We start from the raw sequence: 24535 nt of genomic DNA on the forward strand, positions 1-24535 counted from the left end.
TTAGTCTGTCTTTTATTTTGATGTCATGATCTTTTCCTCCTATTTTGATGGTCTTGTACAGGTAGTGTCAGGCACTATGAAGTCATGGATATCCAGGCCATTTTTTGCCTGGGGGGAGCACATTGTAAGGAGTCCTACCCTTCCTTTGGCTCTTACATTCTTTCTGCCATCTCTTCCGCAATAGACCCTGAGCCTTGGAAGGTGTGGTAGAGATATTGCAGTACTGAGCACTCCTCTGGTGGAGAGACATTTAGATTTGGAGTCAGAGAGAATCTAACTTCCTAGGGGTCTGAGGAGATGGCTCAGAAGGTAAGAGCACTTGCTAAGCAAACATGACGATATCACAACTCCTGAGTGCCTTCAGGAGCCTCTTTGGGACCTCCTCCACCCTCCAACTGGTGGTGACTGCTAGTCTTCAGAACTTGTAATGTTGTGCCCTCAAGACCCTGCTGGAGTTTTTTTGCAGGGGCAAGAGGACCTTGCATGCCTCTTTGTCTCTCTCTCTGATACATATATTTTATTAAAAAAAAAAAAAGAAAGAAAGAAGGAGAGTGATGGAGAAGGAAACCTGGCATCCTCAGGTGTGCACAGAGGGCATGCACATCTGTACACATGCATACACTATACATACATACACTACACACATAATATACACACACCAATACTAATAATGTTAATACAGTAAGAAGGAACTACTCTGGGGGTAGATCTAACCATTTTATCTGATTTATCAAAGTGTATTTATATGATTTAAGAATATCAAGTTAGAAGATGGATAGATAGTTCAACTGATAAAGGTGCTTGCTTGCAAAGCGTGATGGCTTGGGTTCAGTTCCCCAATACCCATGCTAAAGCCAGGTGCACAAAGTGGTGCATGTGTCTGGAGATGATTTGCATGGTCAAGAGGCTCTGGCATACCCATTCCCTCTCTAGCATCTTGTTCTCTCCACACTGTTTAGCTATTATCCCTCCAGAAAAGAATGATGGCCTCTGAGGAATCTGGTTAAATTTCAACTTCCTATCTCCCTGTCCTATATTATCCTCTATTTTTTTTCTTTTAGTTTTTTTGAGGTGGGGTCTTACTCTAGCTCAGTCTAACTTTAGACTGACCTGAATCTCACTCTGTAGTCCCAGGTTGGTCTTGAACTACAGCAATCCTCTGCCTCTCCAGTGCTGGGATTAAAGGTATGGGCCACTATGCCTTGCTATTTTCTTACTTTCCTACCTATTTTCTTATTTTTCTACTTTCCTAATATTTATTTATTTAAGAGAGAGAATGAGAAAAAGAGACAGAGTAAGAGAAATAATTGGCATGCCAGGGCCTCTAACCATTACAAATGAACTTCAGACTCATGCACTACCTTGTGCATCTGGCTTTTGGAGGGTACTGGGGAATTGAACCTGAGTCCTTAGGCTTTGCAGGCAAGTGCCTTAACCAAGAAGTAATCTTTCTAGCCCAAATCTATTCTTATTTATTTGCAAGCAGTGGACGTGCCAGGGCCTCTTGCTACTGATGCATGTACCACTCTGTGTATTTGGCTTTGTGTGGGTACTGGGGAATCAAATTTTGAGGAATCAAATTTGTGACTGCAGTCTTTGCAAACAACTATCTTTAACCATGGAGCCATTTCCTCAGGTCACCCTGAGACTACATAATGAATTCCAAGTGAGCCTGGGCTAGAGTGAGACCCTACCTCATAACAAACAAAAAAACAAAATGAGAAAAAAAAAATCTCTGTTGAAACCTGTTATTTATTTATTTATTTTTTAAGGTAGGGTCTCACTCTAGTCCAGGCTGACCTGGAACTTGCTCTGTAGTAGTGGCATACTTCTTTAATCCTAGCACTTGGGAGGTAGGAGGATTTCTGAAAGTTCTAAGCCAGCCTGAGCTATATAATGAATTACAGGTCAGCCTGGACTAGAGTGAGACCCTACCTCAAAAAAAAAAAAGCTTCTGAATTTTGTTTGCACTGGCAAGAGGTCCTGTCATGCTAATTCTCTCATATATCTGCCTCTCTCTATCTCTCAAATACATAAATAAATAAATAAAATTAAAAACTTTATGCTGGGCGTGGTGGAACACGCCTTTAATCCTAGTACTCGGGAGGCAGAGGTAGGAGGATCAACGTGAGTTTGAGGCTACCCTGAGATTGAATTCCAGATCAGCCTGGAAAAGAGCAAGACCCTACCTACAAAAACAAAAATAAATTTAAAAAATCAGAAAAAAAAATATTTATTTGACAGAGAAAGAAAGTAGGACTGTAGGAGTATGGGGTACTGGGCTTCTTGCTACTGCAAATGAACTTCAGATCTTCAAATGTAAACATCATTTTGTGGGTCTGCTTTATGTGGTACTGGGAATCAAAACCAGACTAGCAAGCTTTGCAAACAAGAGCCTTTAGCCACTGAACCATCTCTCCAGCCCCTGTGTTTGTATGTGTGTGTTTTGTTTTCATGAGATAGGGTCTGGCTGTGTTGATTAGGCTGGCCTTTAATTTGAGAGATCATCCTGTCTCAGCCTCCTAGTGTTAGGGTTACAGGTGTATGCCAGCATACACTTACAAAAAAATAAAAATAAAAATAAAGGAAGAAGAAAATCAATGTTGAGATAGGTGCTTTGAGTTGAACCTACCACAAACCCCATGTCTTCAAAGGGCCCTAAAATATAATTCCCTTAGGATTCTCCCAGTTGTGACACGTTTATGTCAGTGGATAATAAAATATCTTTCAGTGCAGATTATAAGGTTACTGTTGCTATTTTTTTATTTAAATGTTAATTTTTTTTCTTAAAAAATTTTTTTTTCAAGGTAGGGTCTCGTTGTAGCTCAGGCTGACCTGGAATTCACTACATGGTCTCAAGGTGACCTTGAGCTCATGGTGATCCACCTACCTCTGCTTCCCAAGTGCTGAGATTAAAGGCATGCACCAGCACACCTGACTAACAAATTTTTATTTGTTTATTTGAAAGACAGAGACAGAGAGAGAGTGAGAATAGGCACACCAGGGCCTCTAGCCACTGCAAATAAACTCAAGACAAATGTGCTACCTTGTGCATCTGGCTCACGTGGGTACTGGGGAATCAAACCTGGGTCCTTAGGCTTCGCTAAGCCATCTCTCCAGCATCCTCCAACCCCTTTTTGTTTGTTTGTTTTTTTGAGGTAGGGTTTCACTCTAGTCCAGGCTGACCTGGAATTCATTATATAGTCTCAGGCTGGCTTCAAACTCTTGGCAAGCCTCTGACCTCTGCCTCCTGAGTGCTGAGATTAAAGGCGTGTACCACCACACCTGGCTATCTTAAAAAAAAAAAAAAAAAAAAAACTTTATTTTTATAACAAACTTTTTTTTTTTCTTTTAGAGAGAGAAAGAAGCAGAGAGAGAGGGAGAGAGAATGGGTGTGTCAGGTCCTCTAGCCACTGCAAAGGAGCTCCAGATGCATGTACCATTTTGTGCATCTGGTTTATGTGGGTAATGGGAATGGAACTAGGGTCCTCAGTAGGTTTTACAGGCAAGAACCTTAGCTGCTGAGCCGTCTCTCCAGCTACCCAAACTTTTTTTCTTTAACTAATTTTATTTATTTATTTATTTGATAGTGTCAGAGAAAGAGGCAGATAGAGAGAGAATGGGCATGCCAGGGCCTCCAGCCACTGCAAACAAACTCCAGATGTGTGCTCCCCCTTGTGCATCTGGCTAACATGGGTCCTGGGGAATCGAGCCTTGAACCTGGGTCCTTAGGCTTCACAGGCAAGCGCTTAACCGCTAAGCCATCTCTCCAGCCCCCAAACTTTTTTTTAACAATTAAAAAAATTTAAATTTGCTTTTGTGTGGTGGGGGGTATGACAGGGCTTCTTGCTGAGTTGCATGGACTTTGGGAAATCACACTGAGGCCAGTAGTGTTTGCAAGCAAGCACTGTTTTTTTTATTATTATTATTATTATTATTATTATTATTATTATTATTATTTGCTTTTGGGTTTTCGAGGTAGGGTCTCACTCTGGCCCAGGCTGACCTGGAATTCACTATGTAGTCTCAGGGTGGCGTCGAGCTCATGGCGATCCTCCTACCTCTGCCTCCCGAGTGCTGGGATTAAAGGCAGCAAGCATCTTTAATTGCAGAGCCCACAAGCTTTCTTAAAGGGGTAGATAATATGTAATTTAGGTTTTATATGGGCCCCCCTCTGTCCCAACTATTCAACTATGCCATTGTAATTCAAAAGCAGCCACAGGCTGAGTGTAGCCCAGTGGTATAACATGTAGTCAGCATGTGCAAGGTCCTGAGTTCAATGCGTAAAAAGGAAACAAAAAGGTCGCATAAGCATAGGTACACTAATGACTGGCTGGATTCAACAAATCCATTTGTGAAGACAGGAAGCCAGCCTGTAGGCCTAGTTTGCCAGTGACTGCTTTGCCCTGAGTTCAAATAGCAGCAGTGGGTGACTCTTCTTTTTCCTTTTCCTTGAATCCAGTGATAGACCTGGACCCAGTGGAGCAACAAGGCCGAAGGCAGTATCTGTTTGCCATGCTGCACGCTGAAGACCCTGATGAGGGATGGTAAGCATTTGCTTTCCATGAGGACAGAAAGCAGATGTTCAGACAAGAAGTTAAAAGTTTTTAGTTTGGTTGTGTGCTAATGCCAAATTTATTTATTTATTTATTTATTTATTTTTTTTTTTTTGAGGTAGGGTTTCACTCTAGTCCAGGCTGACCTGGAATTCACTGTTTATTCTCAGTGTGGCCTCAAACTCATGGCCTTACCTCTGCCTCCCAAGTACTTAAAGGGGATTAAAGGCGTGCGCCACCATGCCCAGCAATGCTGAATTTAAAAAAAAAAAATGGTTTTATAGCCAGGTGTGGTGGCATATACCTTTAATTCCAGTGTTTAGGAGGCAGAAGTAGGAGGATTGCTATGAATTCAAGGCCAGTCTGAGACTACAGAGTAAGTTCCTGGTCAGGCTAGGCTACATTGAGACAATACCTGGAAAAGCTCCCCCTCTGCCCCCCAAAGAAGTTATATGCAAGCAGAGAAACAGAGACAGAGAGTAAAACAGAGAAAATGGGCACATCAAGGCCTCTGGCCATTGCAAATAAGCTCCAGACACAGGTGCCACTTTGTGCATCTGGCTTTACATGGGTACTGGGAAATTGAACTCAGACCATCAGGCTTTGCAAGCAAGTGCTTTAACTGCAGAATCATCTCTCCAGCCAAATGCTGAATTTTTTGTTTGCTTGTTTTTTTGTTTTTTTTTTTTTGAGATTTTCACTGTAGCCCATAGTCTGTTCTGGAATTCAGTCTGTATACTCAAGATGGCCTCAAACTCACTGCCATCCTCCTACCTCTGCCTCGTGAGTGCTGAGACTAAAGGCATGGGCCACCACACCCAGCTGCAATGCTGAATGTTCTTTTATTGCTGAATGGTTTGATCCCTTCTTCTGAATTACTCTTTTAAAATTATTTTTAAAAAACCAAAAAAACACTATTCAATTGTTGCTGGATGCAGAGGTCTGAATTCAAGGTCAGCCTGGGCTAGGGTGATACCCTACCTTAAGAAAACAAAACAAAACCAAAATAAAAATAATAAAATAGCCGAGTGTGGTGGCTCACACCTTTAACCCTGGCATTTGGGAGGCAGAGGTAGAATGATCTCCATGAGTTCGAGGCCACCCTGAGACTACATGAGTTCCAGGTCAGCCTGGACTAGAGTGAGACCCTACCATGAAAAAATAAAATAAAATAATTCATTTATTTGCACATGTATGAGTGTATGGCACGTCAGGACTTCTTGGCTCAGCAAACAAATACCAGATACTTGTGCCACATTTTGCATCCAGCTTATGTGGATGGCATGGGATGGCATGGGCTGTCAGGCTTTGCAGACAGATGTTTTTAACCTTGGAATCATTTTCCCAGCTGAATTAATTTACTCTTAATGTATTTACCATCTACTTGAGTCTACTTGACATTTGTGATTACCTGATCAGTTATTTAATCTCATAGGCTTAGTTTATTTCTCATGTGTGTCAGCCCCTGACAGGCACTGTGTGTGGGGGGGGGGGTGAGAGGGTATGTTTATTTGAACACTGACAGAGCCCTATATGGAATGAACAGAATTTTTTGACAATCTAGGATAATTTAACTAATTTATCACACATGCAAAAGTATTACTAGCTTACCAAATATTGTGCCATTATAACATTTGTTTTATATTTATATTTATTTATTTGATTTTTTAAAAATTTTTTATTTATTTATTTGAGAGAGACAGACACAGAGAGAAAGACAGATAGAGGGAGGGAGAGAGAAAATGGGCGTGCCAGGGCTTCCAGCCTCTGCAAACGAACTCCAGACGCGTGCGCCCCCTTGTGCATCTGGTTAACGTGGGTCCTGGGGAACCGAGCCTCGAACCAGGGTCCTTAGGCTTCACAGGCAAGCGCTTAACTGCTAAGCCATCTCTCCAGCCCTATTTATTTGTTTTTTCAAGGTAGATTCTCATGCTAGCCTAGGCTGTGCTAGAATACACTAGGTAGTCTGGCCTCAAACTGAGCGATCCTCCTACCTCTGCCTCCCAAGTGCTGGGATTAAAGGCATGTGCCACCATTCCCGGTCTTATATTTTAAAATTGTTTTATTAGAAGCATCTTTTGATTTGTTATAACTAAGTAAATTCTAGATCTTATTTACAGTTTCTGAAAAGTGAATTGGCCTCATTATTCATGTAATCTGAGAAGGTCTTCTTTTAGAGTTTCCAATAAATACTTACTTATATAAAACTTTAGTTGTATTTAGCTGGGCGTGGAGCACACACTTTTAATTGGGAAGCAGAGGTAGGAGGATTGCTGTGAGTTCAGGGCCACCCTGAGACTACATAGTGAATTCTAGGTCAACCTGGGCTAGAGTGAAACCCTACCTTGAAAATTAAAAAAATAAAAATATATATATATATATATACATATACACATATATAATTTACTTATTGTTTGGCAGAAATTAAAATATAAGTAGGCATACAGTTATACAGTTTTGTTTCCTTTTTTTTTTTTTTTTTTTTGCTTTTCCGAGGTAGGGTCTCATACTAGCTCAGGCTGACCTGAAACTCACTATATAGTCCCAGTCTGGCCTTGAACTCTCAGTGATCCTCATATCTCTGCCTCCCGAGTGCTGGGGATTAAAGGCGTGCACTACTACACCCAGCTTTGTTTCCATTTTTGTAACCTGGGTAATAAATGATAGAGGGCTAGTATTTTATCCTTTTTTCTAAAAGCCCAATAATTTGTTTAATCTGCTTTCCCCTGCCTCCAATTAGTCATGGAAGGACTGAAAAAGATGTCAGCTAGCTGAGATCAACAGAGAAACTGACTGAAATGGCACTGTGGGATTTCACAGATAGAAGCTTATGGATGGCTTTGGAAATGAAAAGTGATTTGGTGATTTTCCTTCTGTGTTATTAAATTTATTTTTCTTTCAGTTTAATTTTTTTCTTCCTTTATCCCATTTCAGTGGTAATCCTTTTCTACTTGATTTTAGATTGCAGCTGACTTTGCCGTTGGTGTTCTTTCTGTTAGTAATGGTGCAGCCCACAGTTCAGTTTTGCCACCTGCCAGAGCTGATTTTGAATCCTATTTTTTCTTTTTAATTTTAATTTATTTATTAGAGAGAGTGAGAGAGAGAATGGGCATGCCAGGACCTCCAGCCAATGCAAATGAACTTTAGATGCCTGTGCCACCTTGTGCATCTGGGTTTACATGGGTTTTGGGGATCTGAACCTGAGTCTTTAGGCTTCGCGGGCAAGCACCTTAACTACTAAGCCATCTCTCCAGCCCTTCCTGGCTCTTTTTTTTTTTTCTTCCAATTTTTATTTAGGGCTGGAGAGATGGCTTAGTGGTCACAGTACTTGCCCACGAAGCCTAAAGACCCAGGTTTGATTTTCCATTACCCACATAAGCCAGATGCACAAGGTAGTGCATGCATCTGGAGTTCATTTGCAGTGGCTCTAAGCCCTGGCATGCCCATTCTCTCTATCTGCTTCTTTCTCTCTCTCTAAAATCAATAAATAAATAATTTAAATTTTTATTTGTTTATTTATTAGAGAGAGAAAGAGAGAGAATGGGCAAGCCAGGGCTTTGAGCCACTGCAAACAAACTCCAGATGTATGCACCACCATGTGCATCTGGCTTACTTGGATCCTGGGGAGTTGAACCTGGGTCCTTAGGCTTCATAGGCAAGTGCCTTAACCACTAAGCCACCTCTCTAACACCTGGCTCTTTTTTTAATTAATTTGCAAGTAGAGAGGGAGTGAATAGAGATAGACAGAGAAAACGGCATGCCAGGGCCTCTAGCTGCTGCAAATGAGCTACAGATGCATGTGCCATCTTGTGCATCTAGCTTATGTGGGTTCTGAGGCCTAGAATCTAAGTTCACAAGCACCTTAACAACTAAGGCATCTCTCTAGCCCCATCCCTCTTTTTTAAAAAAATTATTCCTAGTGTTTATTATAAACAAAAATTACCTGAAGTTGAATTGAAACTCAGAGTGTACAGAGTGGTTCTGTAATTTTGCTATGTATAGATATGCATTTATTATTCTTGCTAATAACCCAATTTAGTGAGAAAGGAAGTCAATATTAGATGTTTCGTAAACACTAGTTGTCCTTGTAACTTCTTTTCTGAGTAACCTCTACTGCTTTCAACATCCTGAGCCTGTAGAATTGAAGTTTTTTAAAAAAACAAAAACTTTTTTATTGACAACTTCCATAATTATAGACAATAAACCATGATCTTCCCCTCCCCTCCCAACTTTTCCCTTCACAAATCCAGTCTCCATCATATCCCCTTCTCCTCCCAAGTAGTCTTTTATTTTGATGCTTTAGGAAGCTATTATGAGGGTCTTGTTTGGTAGTACCAGGTACTGCAAGGTCATGGATATCCAGGCCATTTTGTGTCTGGAAGCATGCATTGTAAGCAGTCCTACCTGCCCTTTGGCCCTTAAATTCTTTCCTCCTGAGCCTTGGTGGGTATGATAGAGATGTCTTAGTTCTGTCATTTCTCAGCCTTATGGTGACTTTTAAGTCATCCCTTATCTGAAAAGATAAGCTTCTCTAGCCAAAAGTGAAAGTAGCATTAATAAATGGGTATAAACATTAAGAAAAGTGCTTACAGGGCAGTTTGATGGGCATAATATATGTATTTAGCCAGACAACAGCAGACATTGCACCACTAGGGGCTCATAACCTCCATTGCCATAGGCTTTTGACTAGGTTTTCAGTAGATTTTTCTACTAACAATCTATGGCTTCTGGGTACACCATTATCGAAAACAGCAGGTTTCCATATGGTTTATTCATAGCATCTTAAAAAAAATTTTTTTTTGAGGTAGGGTCTCACTCTAGGTCAGGTTGACCTGGAATTCACTATGAAGTTTCAGGGTGGCCTCGAACTCATGACAAGCCTCCTACCGCTGCCTCCCACGCGCCACCATGCCTGCCTGGCTGCATCTTAAATTTTGACTAACCCTCTCCCACCCTTTCTTTACTCAATTTCTTCCCCTGACCTCACTTAGGCCATTCCACCCTCAGTAATCTGTTCATCTACTTACATATATGCAATAGAATCTCCTTATGTCCTCCCCTCTCCTCACTATCTCATAACCCTTTTCTAGCTTACTGGCCTCTGCTACTTGGGTTTTACTACAACTCACAAACAAGTCTAGACATTTGTAGCTAGTATCCACATATGAGAAAGAACATGTGGTGTTTGGCTTTCTGGGCCTAGGTTACCTCATTTAGTATAATCCTTTCCAGATCCATCCATTTTCCTGAAATTTTTATAATTTTATTTTCTCTAGCCCTCCTTTTAATTTTTTGTTGTTTTCATGGTAGGGTCTCACTCTAGCTCTTCAGTATGTAGTGTCAGGGTGGGCTCAAACTCTTGGAGATCCTCCTATCTCCGCCTCCTAAGTGCTAGGATTAAAGGTGTACGCCACCTGCTCTGTTGTCAAAAAATATTAAATTTTTTTTTATTACAGAGAGAGAGGAGAGAGTGGATGCCCCAGGGCCTCAATCTGCTGCAAACAAACTCCAGACTCATGTACCACATTCTGTATCTGGCTTACATGGGTCCTGAGGAACCAAACTTGGATCCTTTGGCTTTGTAGGCAAGCACCTTAACCACTAAGCCATTTCTCCAGACCTTATTTTTTATTTATTTGCAAGCAGAGAGAGAGAGAGACAGAGAAAGGGAGAGAAAGAGGGCTGGTGAGATGGCCCAATAGTTAAAAGTGCTTAACAGAGCCTGGGTCTTTAGGCTTTGTAGGCAAGTTCTTAACCACTAAGCAACCCCTCCAGCCCTTATTTATTTATTTATTTAAGAGTGACAGACAGAAAGAGAAAGAGGCAGATAGACAGAGAATGGGTGCACCAGGGCCCCCAGCCACTGCAAACGAACTCCAGATGCATGCGCCCCCTTGTGCATCTGGCTAATGTGGGTCCTGGGGAATTAAGCCTTGAACCAGGGTCCTTAGGCTTCACAGGCAAGCGCTAAACTGCTAAGCCATCTCTCCAGCCCCTTCCAGCCCTTTAAAAAAATTTTTTTTATTAACAACTTCCATGATTATAAAAAATACCCCATGGTGATACCCTCCCTCCCCCCACTTACCCCTTTTAAACTCCACTCTCCATCATACCCCCTCCCCATCTCAATCAGTCTCACTTTTTCTATTGATGTCATGATCTTTTCCTCCTCTTATGATGGTCTTGTGTAGGTAGTGTCAGGCACTATGAGGTCATGGATATCCAGGCCATTTTATGTCCCTTCCAGCCCTTTTTTTCTTTTCTCAATTTTTATTAACATTTTCCATGATTATAAAAAATATCCCATGGTAATACCCCCCCACTTTCCCCTTTGAAATTCCATTCTCCATCATATCCCCTCCCCATCTCAATAAGTCTCTCTTTTATTTTGATGTCATGATTTTTTCTTCCTGTTATGATGGTCATAGGTAGGAAGTGTCAGGCACTGTGAGGTCATGGATGTCCAGGCCATTTTGTGTCTAGGGGGAGCACGTTGTAAGGAGTCCTACCCTTCCTTTGGCTTTTACATTCTTTTTTTTTTTTTTTTTTTACTTTTTCTTTCTCAATTTTTATTAACATTTTCCATGATTATAAAAATATCCCATGGTAATATATCATCCCTCCCCCCACTTTCCCTTTTGATTGTTGGTTTTTTTTTTCGAGGTAGGTCTCACTCTGGTCCAGGCTGACTGGGAATTAACTCTGTCATCTCAGGGTGGCCTTGAACTCATGGCGATCCTCCTACCTCTGCTTCCCGAGTGCTGGGATTAAAGGCGTGGGCCACAATGCCTGGCTCACTTTCCCCTTTGAAATTCCATTCTCCATCATATTCCCTCCCCATCTCAATCAGTCTCTCTTTTCTTTTGATGTCATGATGTTTTTCTTATGATGGTCTTGCGTAGATAGTGTCAGGCACTATGAGGTCATGGATATCCAGGGCTCTTACATTCTTTCTGCTACCTCTTCCGCAATAGACCCTGAGCTTTGGAAGGTGTGATAGAGATATTGCAGTACTGAGCACTCTGGTCCCTTCTTTCCAGCACCATAATGCCCTCTAAGTTATTTCAAGGGCACTGCCATCTGAAAAGATAAGATTCTCTACCAAAAGTGAGAGTAGCATTAATATAAGGGTATGAACATTAAGAGAAGTGCTTACTGGGCAGTTTGATAGGCATAGTATATACATTTAGCCAGACAGCAGCAGACGTTACACCCCTAGGGCTCATGACTACCCCTGTTTTAAGTTTTCAATATCAGGGATGTATTCCCTCCCATGTAGCGTGCCTCCAGTCCAATTAGAGGGCAGTTGGTTTTTACCATGACAGACCTGCCACTATTGCACTGTTGGCTCATTTGGCCTGGCTGGCCAATTATAAGGCTTGCAGTGTCCACTGTTGAGTATCTTCACTGGTGTTTTTTCTCTCTCCCATTGAACTGCATGTACAATGGCTTCTTCCAGCTTTCTGTCAGCTGGTCTACATGGAGGAGGTTATCAGCTCAATTCCAACAGGATTTCTCAGTGTCCTTGCAGCCCAAGTATGTGAAGTCTTCAGCAATAGGGTCTTACCGTCTACTCCTGGTGGGAAACCAAGGGCCTCGGCTATGGCCTATAATGTTTTGGGGGCATCAGGGATGTTTCTGCCCAACAACTCACTGGAAGGAATCCCATTCCTGGCACTGAAAATTTCCTAGCAACAATCTATGACTCCTGAGTGTTCCATTGTCCAGAAAAGTAGGATTACATATGTTTTATTTATATCCTCTTAGATTTTGATTAGCCCTCCCTCCACCTTTCCTTTACTCAATCTCTTCCCCTGAGTTCACTTGGGCCTTTTCATCCCCATTATATCTATTCTTTTACTTACATATATGCAATACCATCCTATTAAGTACCCTCCTCCCTTCCTTTCTCTTCCCTTTATATCTTTTCTAGCTTACTGGCCTACAATACTGAGTTTTCTTCCTACTCACACAGAAGTCCAATCATCTATATCTAGGATCCACATATGAGAAATTATGCGACAATTGATTTTCTGGGCCTGGGTGATCTAACTTAGTATAATCCTTTCTAGATCCATCCATTTTCCTGCAACTTTCATAACTTCATTTTTCTTTACTGCTGAGTAGAACTCCATTGGATAAATGTGCAGTGTCTTCATTATCCACTCATCAGTTGAGGAACATCTAGGCTGGTTCCATTTCCCAGCTACTGTGAATTGAGCAGCAATAAACATGGTTGAGCAAGTATCTCTAAGGTAATGAGATGAGTTCTTAGGATATATGCCTAGGAGTGCTATAGCTGGGTCATATGGTAAATCTATTTTTAGTTGTTTTAGGAACCTCCACACTGATTTCCACAATGGCTGGACCAGATTGCATTTTCACCAACAGTGTAGAAGGGTTCCTCTTTTTCCACATCCTTGCCAGCATTTATGGTCATTTGTTTTCATGATGGTAGCCAATCTCTGACAGGAGTGAGATGGAATCTCTATGTAGTTTTAATCTGCATTTCCCTGAACACTAGGTACGTAGAACATTATTTTAGATGCTTACATACCATCCCTATTTCTTCTTTTGAGAACTCTTTATTTAGTTCTATAGCTCATTTTTTAATTGGCTTGTTTGATTTCTTATTATTTAATTTTTTGTCTTCTTTGTATATCCTAGATATTAATCCTCTATCAGATATATATCTGGCAAAGATTTTTTCCCATTCTGTTGGTTGCCTATTTGCTTTACTCACAGTGTCCTTTGTCGTACAAAATCTTTGTAATTTCATGAGGTCCCAGTGATTAATCTGTGGTTTTATTGCCTGAGCAATTGGGGTGGTATTCAGAAAGTCTTTGCCAAGACCAATATGTTGAAGGGGTTCCCCTACTTTTTCCTCTAGCAGTTTCAGAGTTTCAGGTCTGATGTTAAGGTCTTTAATCCATTTGGACTTAATTCTTGTGCATGGACAGAAAGAAGAATCTATTTTCATCCTTCTACAGATACATATCCCGTTTTCCCAGCACCATTTGCTGAAGAGGCTGTCATTTCTCCAATGAGTATTTTTGGAATTTTTATCGAATATCAGGTGGCTATAGCTACCTGGATTTACATCTGGGTCCCCTATTCTGTTCCATTGATCTACATGTCTGCTTTTGTGCCATTACCATGCTTTTTTTGTTACTATAGCTCTGTAGTATAGGTTAAAATCAGGTATGGTGATACCACCAGCCTTATTTTTGTTGCTCAGTATTGTTTTAGATATTCAATTTTCTGTGTGTGATTCCAAATAAATTTTTGGATTGTTTTTTCTATTTCCGTGAAGAATGCTGTTGGAATTCTGATGGGATTGCATTAAATGTGTATATTGCTTTTGGTAAGATTGCCATTTTTCACAATATTGATTCTTCTGGTCAATACTGATCAATAAAACAAGGAACGTTTTTCCATTTCCTAATGTCTTCTACAATTTCTCACTTGAGAGATCCTTCACTTCCTTTGTTAGGTTTATTCCAAGGTACTTTTTTTTTTTAATGTAATTGTGAATGGGAGTGATTCTCTGATTTCATCCTTTGTGTGTTTGTTGTTACCATATAGGAAGACTCCTGATTTCTTTATTCTGCTACATGGCTACAGGTGTTTATCAGCTTTAACAGTTTGCTGGTAGGGTCCTTTATGTATAGAATCATGTCATCTGCAAATAATAATAACTTGATCTCTTTCTTTCCAATTTGTATCCCTTTTATGTGTCTCTTGCCTTATTGCTATGGCTAAGATTTCCAGTACTATATTAAATAAAAGTGGGGATAGTGAACAACCTTGTCCTGTTCCTGATTTTAGTGGAGAAGTTTCCAGTTTTTCCCCATTAGGTAATATGTTGGCTGTAGGCTTGTCATAAATAGCCCTTATTATATTGAGATATGTTCCTTCTATTCCCAGTCTCTGTAGGACTTTTATCATGAAGGGATATTGGATTTTGTCAAATGCTTTTTCTGCATCTAATGAGATGATCACATGATTTTTGTCCTTCAGTCCATTTATATAATGTATTACATTTATCTATTTGCATATGTTGAAACATCCTTGCATCTCTGGGATAAAGCCTGCTTGGTCAGGGTGAATAATCTTTCTGATATATTCTTGAATTCTGTTTGCCAATATTTTGTTGAGAATTTTTGCATCTATGTTCATGAGGGAGATTGGTCTGTAATTTTTTGTTTTTGTTCTATCTTTGCCTGGTTTTGGTATCAGGGTGATTTTGGCTTCGTAGAAGGATTTTGGTAGGATTCCTTCTTTTTCTATTTTATGGAAAAGCTTAAGAAGCAATGGTGTTAGTTCTTCCCTGAAGGTCTGGTAAAATTCAGCAGTGAATCCATCTGGGCTTGGATTTTTCTTAGTTGGGAGATTTTTGGTAACTGCTTGGATCTCCATGCTTGTTATAGGTCTATTTAAGTGACTAATCTCATCTTGATTTAATTTAGGTAGATTGTATAAATCAAGGAAATCATCCATTTCTTTCATATTTTCATAGTTAGTGGAATATATGTTTTTATAGGATATCCCTATGATTTTTTGAATTTCTCTGGTATCTGTTGTGATGGTGACTTTTTCACCTCTAATTTTATTAATTTTATTAATTTGTGGGTTTAGCAATCTTGCTTATTCGTTCAGAGAACCAACTCTTTGTTTCATTGATTCTTTGGATTTTTTGTTTGTTTGTTTGTTTCTATTTCATTAATTTCTGCCCTAATCTTTATTATTTATTATTTCTTCCCACCTACTGATTTTTAATTTGCCTTGTTCTTCTTTTTCCAAGGCTTTAAGGTGAAGCATTAGGTCATTTACTTGTGACCTTTTTAATTTCTTAATATAGGCACCTAAAGCTATAAATTTACCTCTTAGGACTGCCTTCATTGTGTCCCAAAGGTTTTGATATGTTGTGTTCTCATTATCATTTAACTCTATGAATTTTTGATTTCTTCATTGGCCCATTCAACGTTTAGTATTGTATTGTTTAGTTTCCATGATTTTGTGTATGCTCTATAGCTTTTCTTGCTATTGATTTGGAGTTTGACTCCATTGTGGTCAGATAGAATGCAAGGAATTATTTCAATTTTCCTGTATTTTTTAAGATTGGCTTTGTTTCCTAATATATGGTCTATTTTAGAGAATGTTTCATGTGCTGCTGACAAGAATGTATATTCAACAGCATTTGGATGAAATATCTTGTATATATCTGTTAGGTCCACTTCTTCTATGTCCTCATATAATCTAGATGCCTCTTTGTTTACTTTTTGCCGGGATGACCTATCAATTGATGAGAGTGGGCTGTTGAAGTCACCTACTACAACTGTGTTTGGTGTTATCTGTGACCTTAGTTCTAAGACCGTTTGTTACATGAAGTTGGGAGACCCCATGTTAGATGTATATATGTTTAGGATTATAATGTCCTTCTATTGGAGTGTGCCTTTAATCAACATAAAATGAACTTCCTTATCTTTCCTAACTAATGTTAGACTGAAGTGTACCTTGTCAGATATTAGGATAGCAACCCCTGCTTGTTTTCTAGGCCCATTTGTTTAAAATACCGTTTTCCAATCTTTTACCCTAAGGTAGTTTCCATCCTTTTTAGAAAGGTGAGTTTATTGGAGTCAGCAAATTGAAGTATCCTACTTTTTAACCCAGTCTGCAAACCTATGTCTTTTGGTTGGGGTATTGAGGTTATTGATATTAAGAGATATTATTGAAAGGTGTTTATTTATTTTTGCCATTTTTTGTAGTTCTTCCCATTTTACCTTTGCTTTCTTGTATTAACTAGTATTTGAGTATGACTTGCTTTTTCCAGGTTCCTTATATGTGTGCTTTTCTTTCTTTTCAGCATGGAGGATTCTTTCTAGAATTTTCTGTAGAAATGGTTTTGTCTTCAAATATTCCTTTAGCCTGCTTTTGTTGTGGAATGTCCTTCTGTGTCTATTTGAATGTATAGCTTTGCAGGATAAAGTAATCTTGGTTAACAGTTGTTATCTTTCAGACCTTGGAATACATCACTCCACGCCCTTCTGGCTTTTAAAGTTTGTGTTGAGTAATGCACTGTGATCTGATGGGCTTGCCTTTGTAGGTAACTAGATTTTTCTCTCTCACTGCTTTCAATATTTTTTCTTTGGTTTGTGTGTTTGGTAGTTTGATTATAATATAGTGAGGAGAGGTTCTTTCCAGGTTTTGTCTGGTTCATGCTCTAAAGGATTCTGGTATCTGCATTGGCACCTCTTTCCCAATTTGGGGGAAGTTTTCTTCTGTGATTTTGTTGAAGATGCCTACTATGCCTTTGGAGTGGAATTCTCCTTCTACTATGCCATGAATTCTTTCTTATGTTTGATCTTTTCATAGTGTCCTACATATCTTCAAATTCTCACTCATACTTTCCTATTAGCTTGTCTTTCTCTTTGTTGGACTGTATTAGATCTGCCACCTGGTCTTCTAGTTTAGATACTCTGTCTTCTTCTTCTTCATCCATTCTTCTGGTGAGATTTTCTAGAGATGCTTATTTCATTAACTGTGTTCTTCATTGCTAGTAATTCTACTGATTTTTCTTTATTATTTCTATTTCCTTATTTATGTCTTGAGTTGACTTCCTTGTTTCATTAAATTGGTGTCCTGTGTCTTCTTTAATTCCTTTGATTTCCTCTTTTATTCCTTTGATTTCCTCTTTGACTTCTTTGAGCATATTTATAATCATTCTTTTGAAATCTTTCTCAGGCATTTCCTCTAACTCATTCTTACTGGAGGTCATTTCTGATGCATTAATACTTTTTGGTGGATTTATATTGTCTTGATTTTTGGTGTTTCTTGTGTTATAATGTATATATTTTTGCATCTTGGATTAATTTAATGTTTGGATTTTCTAGTTAGCTGCAGCATTATTATTAGGTATATCAATCAACCTGTTGTTATATATCTTCAAGGTAGGAGCTTACGGTGCGAAGTTGGCTCTTAAGACTCTCAGAGTATCTACAAAAGTGACCGTAGGTGTTGGGTTTGCCTGCTATGAGAGTATTCAAGTAGGCTGAGTAGAACAAAATATAGGCAGACTAAAATTTAACTAAACAATGTACACATTCAATGAAAGACAGCACAGAGTATTTATGTAAGAGTAGATATTATGACAACCAGGTTCTCTAACAATATCACTGTCTTTTAGGGTGTGTGGTACCCCACACCCTTATTCCTGTCGACAAGGAGATTAAGATTTCTGGTCTGGGCTGGAGAGATGGCTTAGCGGTTAAGCGCTTGCCTGTGAAACCTAAGGACCCTGGTTCAAGGCTCGGTTCCCCAGGTCCCACGTTAGCCAGATGCACAAGGGGGCACACGCATCTGGAGTTCGTTTGCAGAGGCTGGAAGCCCTGGCGCGCCCATTCTCTCTCTCTCCCTCTATCTGTCTTTCTCTCTGTGTCTGTCGCTCTCAAATAAATAAATAAATAAAATTTAAAAAAATTCTTAAAAAAAAAAAAAGATTTCTGGTCTGTTGAGGGCTCCAAGTCAGCTTGTGACCAAATGAGACCCTTCCCTAATGTACAACAGAAGAGGAAGCAAAGCCACTATAAATCAAGAAGCACCAAATAACAAGGCCAAAATACAGCTTATTTAAGAATGGCAAATCCAATCATCCATCAGATTTAACATATAATTTATCCTTATATGGAAGGTGCAATTAGCACTTCTGGTTCAGGCCTATATACCAGGCTTATTTGGTGGGTACTGAACTGGTGTAATCCCAGTTACTTTTGGGGATGATTTTGGTCTCATTTATGCTGCACTCTTGCTTGGATCCCTTTTTGGTGCACTGTGGGTTCAGGTAGGCTGGCTGGTCATTGGATCGCTGCTCTGGTCACAGGTGCTGGGTGCTGTGATCTCCCTTCCCCTGGTCTGTGGTGCTTGCACTGGCGGTGGGTGAGGGGAGGCTGTGAATGGTGGCTCTAGTTCTCCCGCTGGTCCATGTGATCTTCTACCTCGTCTGCTCCTCTGTTGTTTGCTGCAATTCTCCACGTTTCTTGAATTTGCAAAGAGCTCTGGTGTGAGTGGAAAATCCCCTCACCTGGCTTCTCCTGCGGCTGAGCAGAGCCTTGCAACTGTGGCCCAGCAGACCTGGTGCCTCTGCTGCTGGAGCCGCTTCTGCTGGCCTATGTGGGCTCTGGATGCTGTGAATCTCCTACTTCTCTGCTGCCTTTGGTAATTTCTTATACACCTCACTTTTTAGTAGAAGAATGGTTTTTGTTTGCTTGTTTGTTTCTTTTTCCCCTAGGCTGCTTTGCCGTGGTTCCTACACCACCATCTTAACCCGAAGTCCCATCAGCCTTATTTTTGTTGCTCAAAATTGTTTTAGATATTCCAGGTCTTTTTTTAAAAATTAATTAATTAATTAATTAATTAATTTGAGAGCGACAGAGAGAAAGAGGCAGATAGAGATAGAGAGAGCGAGAATGTGTGCACCAGGGCCTCCAGCCACTGCAAACGAACTCCAGACGCATGCGCCCCCTTGTGCATCTGGCTAATGTGGGTCCTGAGGAATTGAGCCTCAAACCAGGGTCCTTAGGCTTCACAGACAAGCGCTTAACCGCTAAGCCATCTCTACAGCCCTTCAAGGTTTTTTTTCTTTCAAATAAATCTTTGGATTCTTTTTTCTATTGCCATGAAGAATGCCATTGGAATTTTAATGGAGATTGCATTAAGTGTGTAGATTGCTTTTGGTAAGAATACCATTTTCATTATATTGATTCTTCTGATCCAAGAACAAGGATGTCTCTCCATTTCCTAGTGTCTTCTACAATTTCTCCCTTGAGTGTTTTAAAGTTTTCATTGTATAGATCCTTCAAACCTGGGTCCTTAGGCTTTGCAGGCAAGCACCATATCCACTAGTTCATCTCTCCTGCCCATGACTAATTTTATCTTTGTTTATTTTATTTTATTTTGTTTTGTTTTTGGTGAGGTAGGGTCTCATTCTAGCTCAGGCTAACCTGGAATTCACTATGTAGTCTCAGGGTGGCCTTGAATTCACAGTGATCCTACTACCTCTGCCTCCTGAGTGCTGGGATTAAAGGTGTGCGCTACCACACCCGGCTTATTTTAATTTTTTGAGGCAAGTGCAACAGACTGTTTTTTTTTTTAAATGAGAGCTAAACTAAGAGAGAGAAAGAGAAAATTGGCATGCCAGGGTCTCCTATCACTGTAATTGCACTCTAGATGCATGGGCCACCTTGTGTGCATGTACAACCTTGCATGTTTGTATCATCTTGTGCATGTGGCCTACATGGGACCTGGGGAGTCGAACATGGGTTTTTAGGTTTCGCAGGCAAGCACCTTAACTGCTAAGCCATCTCTCCAGCCCTATTATTTTTAATCATATATATATATATATACATATATATATATGATTAATATTATATATATATATATATACATACATATACACACATGCATATATATATATGAAGAGAGAGATTGAGCACGTGCCAAGGAGTATAGCCACTGCAAATGAATTCCAGACACAAGGGACACATATGGGTACTGGGGAATTGAATTCTGGTCATTGTGTTTTGCAGGTAAGCACCTTAACTGCTGAGCCATCTCTCCAGGCCCTATTTTTTTTTTTTTTTAATCCTCCTACCTCTGCCTCCCGAGTGCTGTATATTCTAAAGGCCCCACAAACTTCCCAAACAGTGCCAACCAAGGATAAAGTTTTGAATCACATGAGTCTATAGAGGACATTTTACATCCAAACACCATATTCTGGGCTGGGATTCACAGCATCCAGAGCCCACATAGGCCACGCCCGGCTCCACCTTACTTTTTTTTTTTTTTTTTTTTTTTAGTTTTTTTAATTGACAACTTCCATAAGTATAGACAATAAACCGTGATAATCCCCTCTCTCCACTTTCCCCTTCGCAACTCCACTCTGCATCATATCCCTTCCCCCTCTCAGTCAGTGTCTCTTTGATGTCATCGTCTTTTCCTCCTGCTCTGAGGGTCTTGTGTAGGTGGTGCCACAGGCCCTGTTTTTTAAAAAATATTTTATATATTTATTTGCAAGGATAGAAAGAAAATGGGCCTGCCAGGACCTCTAGCCACTGAAAATGAACTCCAGATACATGTGCTACTTTGTGCATCTGGCTTTACATAGAACTGAAGAATTAAACCCAGGTTGTTAGACTTTGCAGCAAGTACCTTAACCACTGAGATAGCTTTCCAGGCCTATCTTTATTTATTTTTAAAAAATAAGGATATAAACAAAGCTGTACTAAATGGATTTCATTTGTTTATTTTCAGGTTAAAATTTACCGTGGTAAGTGATCCTTTGGATGAAGAAAAGGAATGTCAAGAAGTAGGATATGCATATCTTGAGCTGTGGCAGATCTTTGAATCAGGAAGAGATATCCTAGAAGAAGAACTAGATAGTGAGTAATATAAATGTTTATGCTTCTTAGTTCCATTTATTTGTAAGAACAATATCCTAATTTTAGCAGTTACTTTCTCATTGTTGGGTCAAAACACCTGACTAGAAGCAGCCTATGGAAGGTAAGAATTTAGTTCAGCTTACAGTTTTGAGGGGAAGGATATATCATGGTGGGGAAAGAATGGCAAGAACAGACAGCTAGTGTCACATCTTCACATAGCAGAGAGGAAATAGAAGGTGCAACAATACCAAGCAGGCCTGGAGAGATGGCTTATCAGCTAAGTGCTTGCCTATGAAGTCTAAGGACCCTGGTTCGAGACTCAATTCCCCAAGACCCATGTTAGCCAGATGCACAAGAGGGCGCATGCATCTGGACTTCGTTTGCAGTGGCTGGAGGCCCTGGTATGCCCATTCTCTCTCTCTCTCTCTGCCTCTTTGTCTGTCTGTCACTCTCAAATAAATAAATGAAAATAAACAAAAATACCAAGCAGGACTGGACTATACAAGGCCCATCCTCATTGATACACTTCGTCCAGCAAGGCTGTATATTCTAAAGGGCCCACAAACTTCCCAAACAGTGCCAACTGAGGATAAAGTTTTGAATCACATGAGTCTATAGGGGACATTTTACATCCAAACACCATATTCTGGGCTGGAGAGATGTCTCAGTTGTTAAAGGCACTTACTTGCAAAGCCTGACAACCTAGGTTCGATTCTCCAGTACCCACGTAAAGCCAGATGCACAAAGTAGCACATGTATCTGGAGTTCATTTTCAATGCCTGGCATGCCTATCCTCTGTTGCTCTCTCCAATCTCTCACATACATGCATACATATTAAAAAAAAAAAAAACATTCAAACACCACATTCTGTTCTTGGCACCCCCCACACTCTTGGCCATTTCATGATGTAAAACTTATTCATTCTACCTTTAAATATCCATAACTCTGTATAAAGTCCAAATACCAAAGTCTCATCTGAGAATCATGGTACTTTCTCTTTTTTAAAAAAATCATTTATTTATTTATTTATTTGACAGAGAAAGAGGAAGAGAGAGAGAGAATGAATGGGTGCGCCATGGCCTCCAGCCACTGCAAATGAACTCCAGATGCATGTACCCCCTTGTGCATCTGGCTAAAGTGGATCTTGGGGAATCGAACCTGGGTCCTTTGGCTTTGCAGGCAAATGCCTTAACTGCTAAGCCATCCCTCCAGCCCTACTTTCTTTCTTTCTTTTTTTTTTTAATTTACTTACTTTGAGGCGGGGGGAGAGGCAATAGAAATAGTCTTTATCCACTGCAAACAAACTCGTGCATCTGGCTTTACATGGGTACTAGGGAATAGAACCTGGGTCCTTTGGCTTTGCTGGCAAGTGCTTTAATCTCTAAACCATCTCTCCAGCCCTCTCTGGAGAGATGGCTTAGTGGTTAAGGTACTGGCCTGCAAAGCAAAAGACCAAGGTTCAATTCTCCAGGACTCACATAAGCTGAATGCACAAGGTGGCACTTGCATTTGAGGTTTGTTCTGCTGGAGACCCTGGCACACCCTTTCTCTTTCTCATATAAAGAGAGAGAGAATGAGGATGGGCACACCAGGGACCCTTACTGCTACAAACAAACTGCAGACACATGCACCATTTTTTGCTCCTGGCTCTATGTGGGTACTGGGGAATTGAACCCAGATAGGAAGGCTTTACAAATAAGTACCTTTAATCACTAAGCCTTCTCCCCAGCCCAAGGTTGCCTTTTTTTTTTTTCTTTGTTGTGATACTGGGAATTGAACCTAGGATGTCATACAAGTGTTCTACTTCTGAGCTGCATTCTTAGCTCTTCAAAGCTCTCTCTTTTTTTTTTTCATTAATTTATTTATTTGAGAGCGACAGACACAGAGAGAAAGACAGATAGAGGGAGAGAGAGAGAATGGGCGCACCAGGGCTTCCAGCCTCTGCAAATGAACTCCAGATGCGTGCGCCCCCTTGTGCATCTGGCTAACGTGGGACCTGGGGAACCGAGCCTCGAACCGGGGTCCTTAGGCTTCACAGGCAAGCGCTTAGCCACTAAGCCATCTCTCCAGCCCTTCAAGGCCCTCTCTTAACTATGAGTCCTGTAAAATCAAACCACAAGTTACATACCTCCAACATATAATGCAGAGAGTAAATATTCCCATTCCAAAAGGGAGGAATGACCATCGCAAGGATAGCAAGGGAAGACCTTGCCAAAAAAAGACTGAAAAACAGCACGGCAAATATCAAATCCTCCACTCTGTGCATAGTACTTGGGACTTGTGATGAAATCATCTTGGTTCCAAAAGACTTGGAGAGCTATGCTCTCCAGCTGTGCTGTTTGCATGCCCTCTCTTGGGTAGTATTTGCCCCTAGCATAAGGTTTTTCCAAGCAGGTGTCTCATGGTTCTGATATTTCCAACATCCCTGGATCTCTACTGCAAACCACAATTCATTTCCATAGCTTCTTGCATTCGCCTCATGGATTCTCCAATGCAGCACCCTTGATACTACTTCACATTGCTTAGCCTCAGAGGATGTCTGGAATTGGTGAAATCTATCCCCCTCAATTTCCTGCATTGTTCATGGCTCCTAAAACCAATACTCCATGGATGACATGGCCACATTTTTCTTCCAGGTGAAGATGAAGCCTGGCCTTAAGGAGCAGGAAACTCCTCCCCGCACATCGTTCTTTTTCGGGCCCTCTCCTTTCACAACGATTAGCATGCTCATTAGTTCCTGACTTCAGGTGGCTGAGTCTTGCCTTCAGGGCATCTTTCCTAATGCAGAACATCTTCTGGTGGTCTAGGCCAAGCTTATATATATATAATTTATTTTTATTCATTTATTAGAGAGAGAGAGAGAGAATGGGCATGCAGGGCCTCTAGCCATTGCAAATGAACTCCAAATGTATGTGCCACTATTTGCATCTGGCTTATGTGGGACCTGAAGAATTGAACCTGGGTCTTAGGCTTAGCAGGCAAGTGCCTTAATGGCTAAGCTGTCTCTCCAGCCCCAAGCTTATATTTTTATTTCTTTCATTTTCCTCTCTATGATGGAGATCTGAGCTAGAGCAGCAAAGAGATCACAAACCATAGACTCAAGATGTTTCTGACTTGAATTTTTTTCTGCTAGACACATTAGTCCATTATTATTCCTTTCCTTTCTCTTCTCTTCTTCCTTTTTTTTTTTTTTTTTTGAGGTAGGGTCTCACTCTAGCCCAGGCTGACCTTGAATTCACTATGTAGTCTCAGGGTGGCCTTGAATTTACAGCAATCTTCCTACCTCTGCCTCCTGAGTGCTGGGATTAAAGGTATGTACCACCATGCTGGAATTTATTTTCTTTTTAAAAATATTTTATTTTTATTTATTTATTTGAGAAAGAGTGGATGGGAGAAAGAGCAAAGAGAAAGAATGGGAATGTCAGGACCTCTAGTCATGGCAAACAAACTCCAAATGCATGTGCCACCTTGTGTATCTGGCTTATATGGGTTCTGGGGAGTTGAACCTGGGTCCTTTGACTTTGCAGGCAAGCGCCTTACCTG

The 24535-nt window shown here is 40.4% G+C and overlaps 1 protein-coding gene across 3 annotated transcripts in view; it reads left to right on the forward strand.

Moving 5' to 3' along the window:
• The window catches only part of Rpgrip1 (RPGR interacting protein 1), a 116244-nt gene that overhangs the window by 82976 nt on the left and 8733 nt on the right, over window positions 1-24535 (forward strand). For all 3 annotated transcript variants that reach the window (XM_045157710.1, XM_045157709.1, XM_045157711.1), the window contains 2 exons: window positions 4463-4547; window positions 20865-20992. In XM_045157710.1, the coding sequence (XP_045013645.1) occupies window positions 4463-4547; window positions 20865-20992 (213 nt within the window). The remainder of the gene's footprint in view (window positions 1-4462; window positions 4548-20864; window positions 20993-24535) is intronic.

This window comes from Jaculus jaculus, chromosome 8, assembly GCF_020740685.1.
Source record: "Jaculus jaculus isolate mJacJac1 chromosome 8, mJacJac1.mat.Y.cur, whole genome shotgun sequence".
In the NCBI taxonomy this organism is placed as follows: domain Eukaryota; kingdom Metazoa; phylum Chordata; class Mammalia; order Rodentia; family Dipodidae; genus Jaculus; species Jaculus jaculus.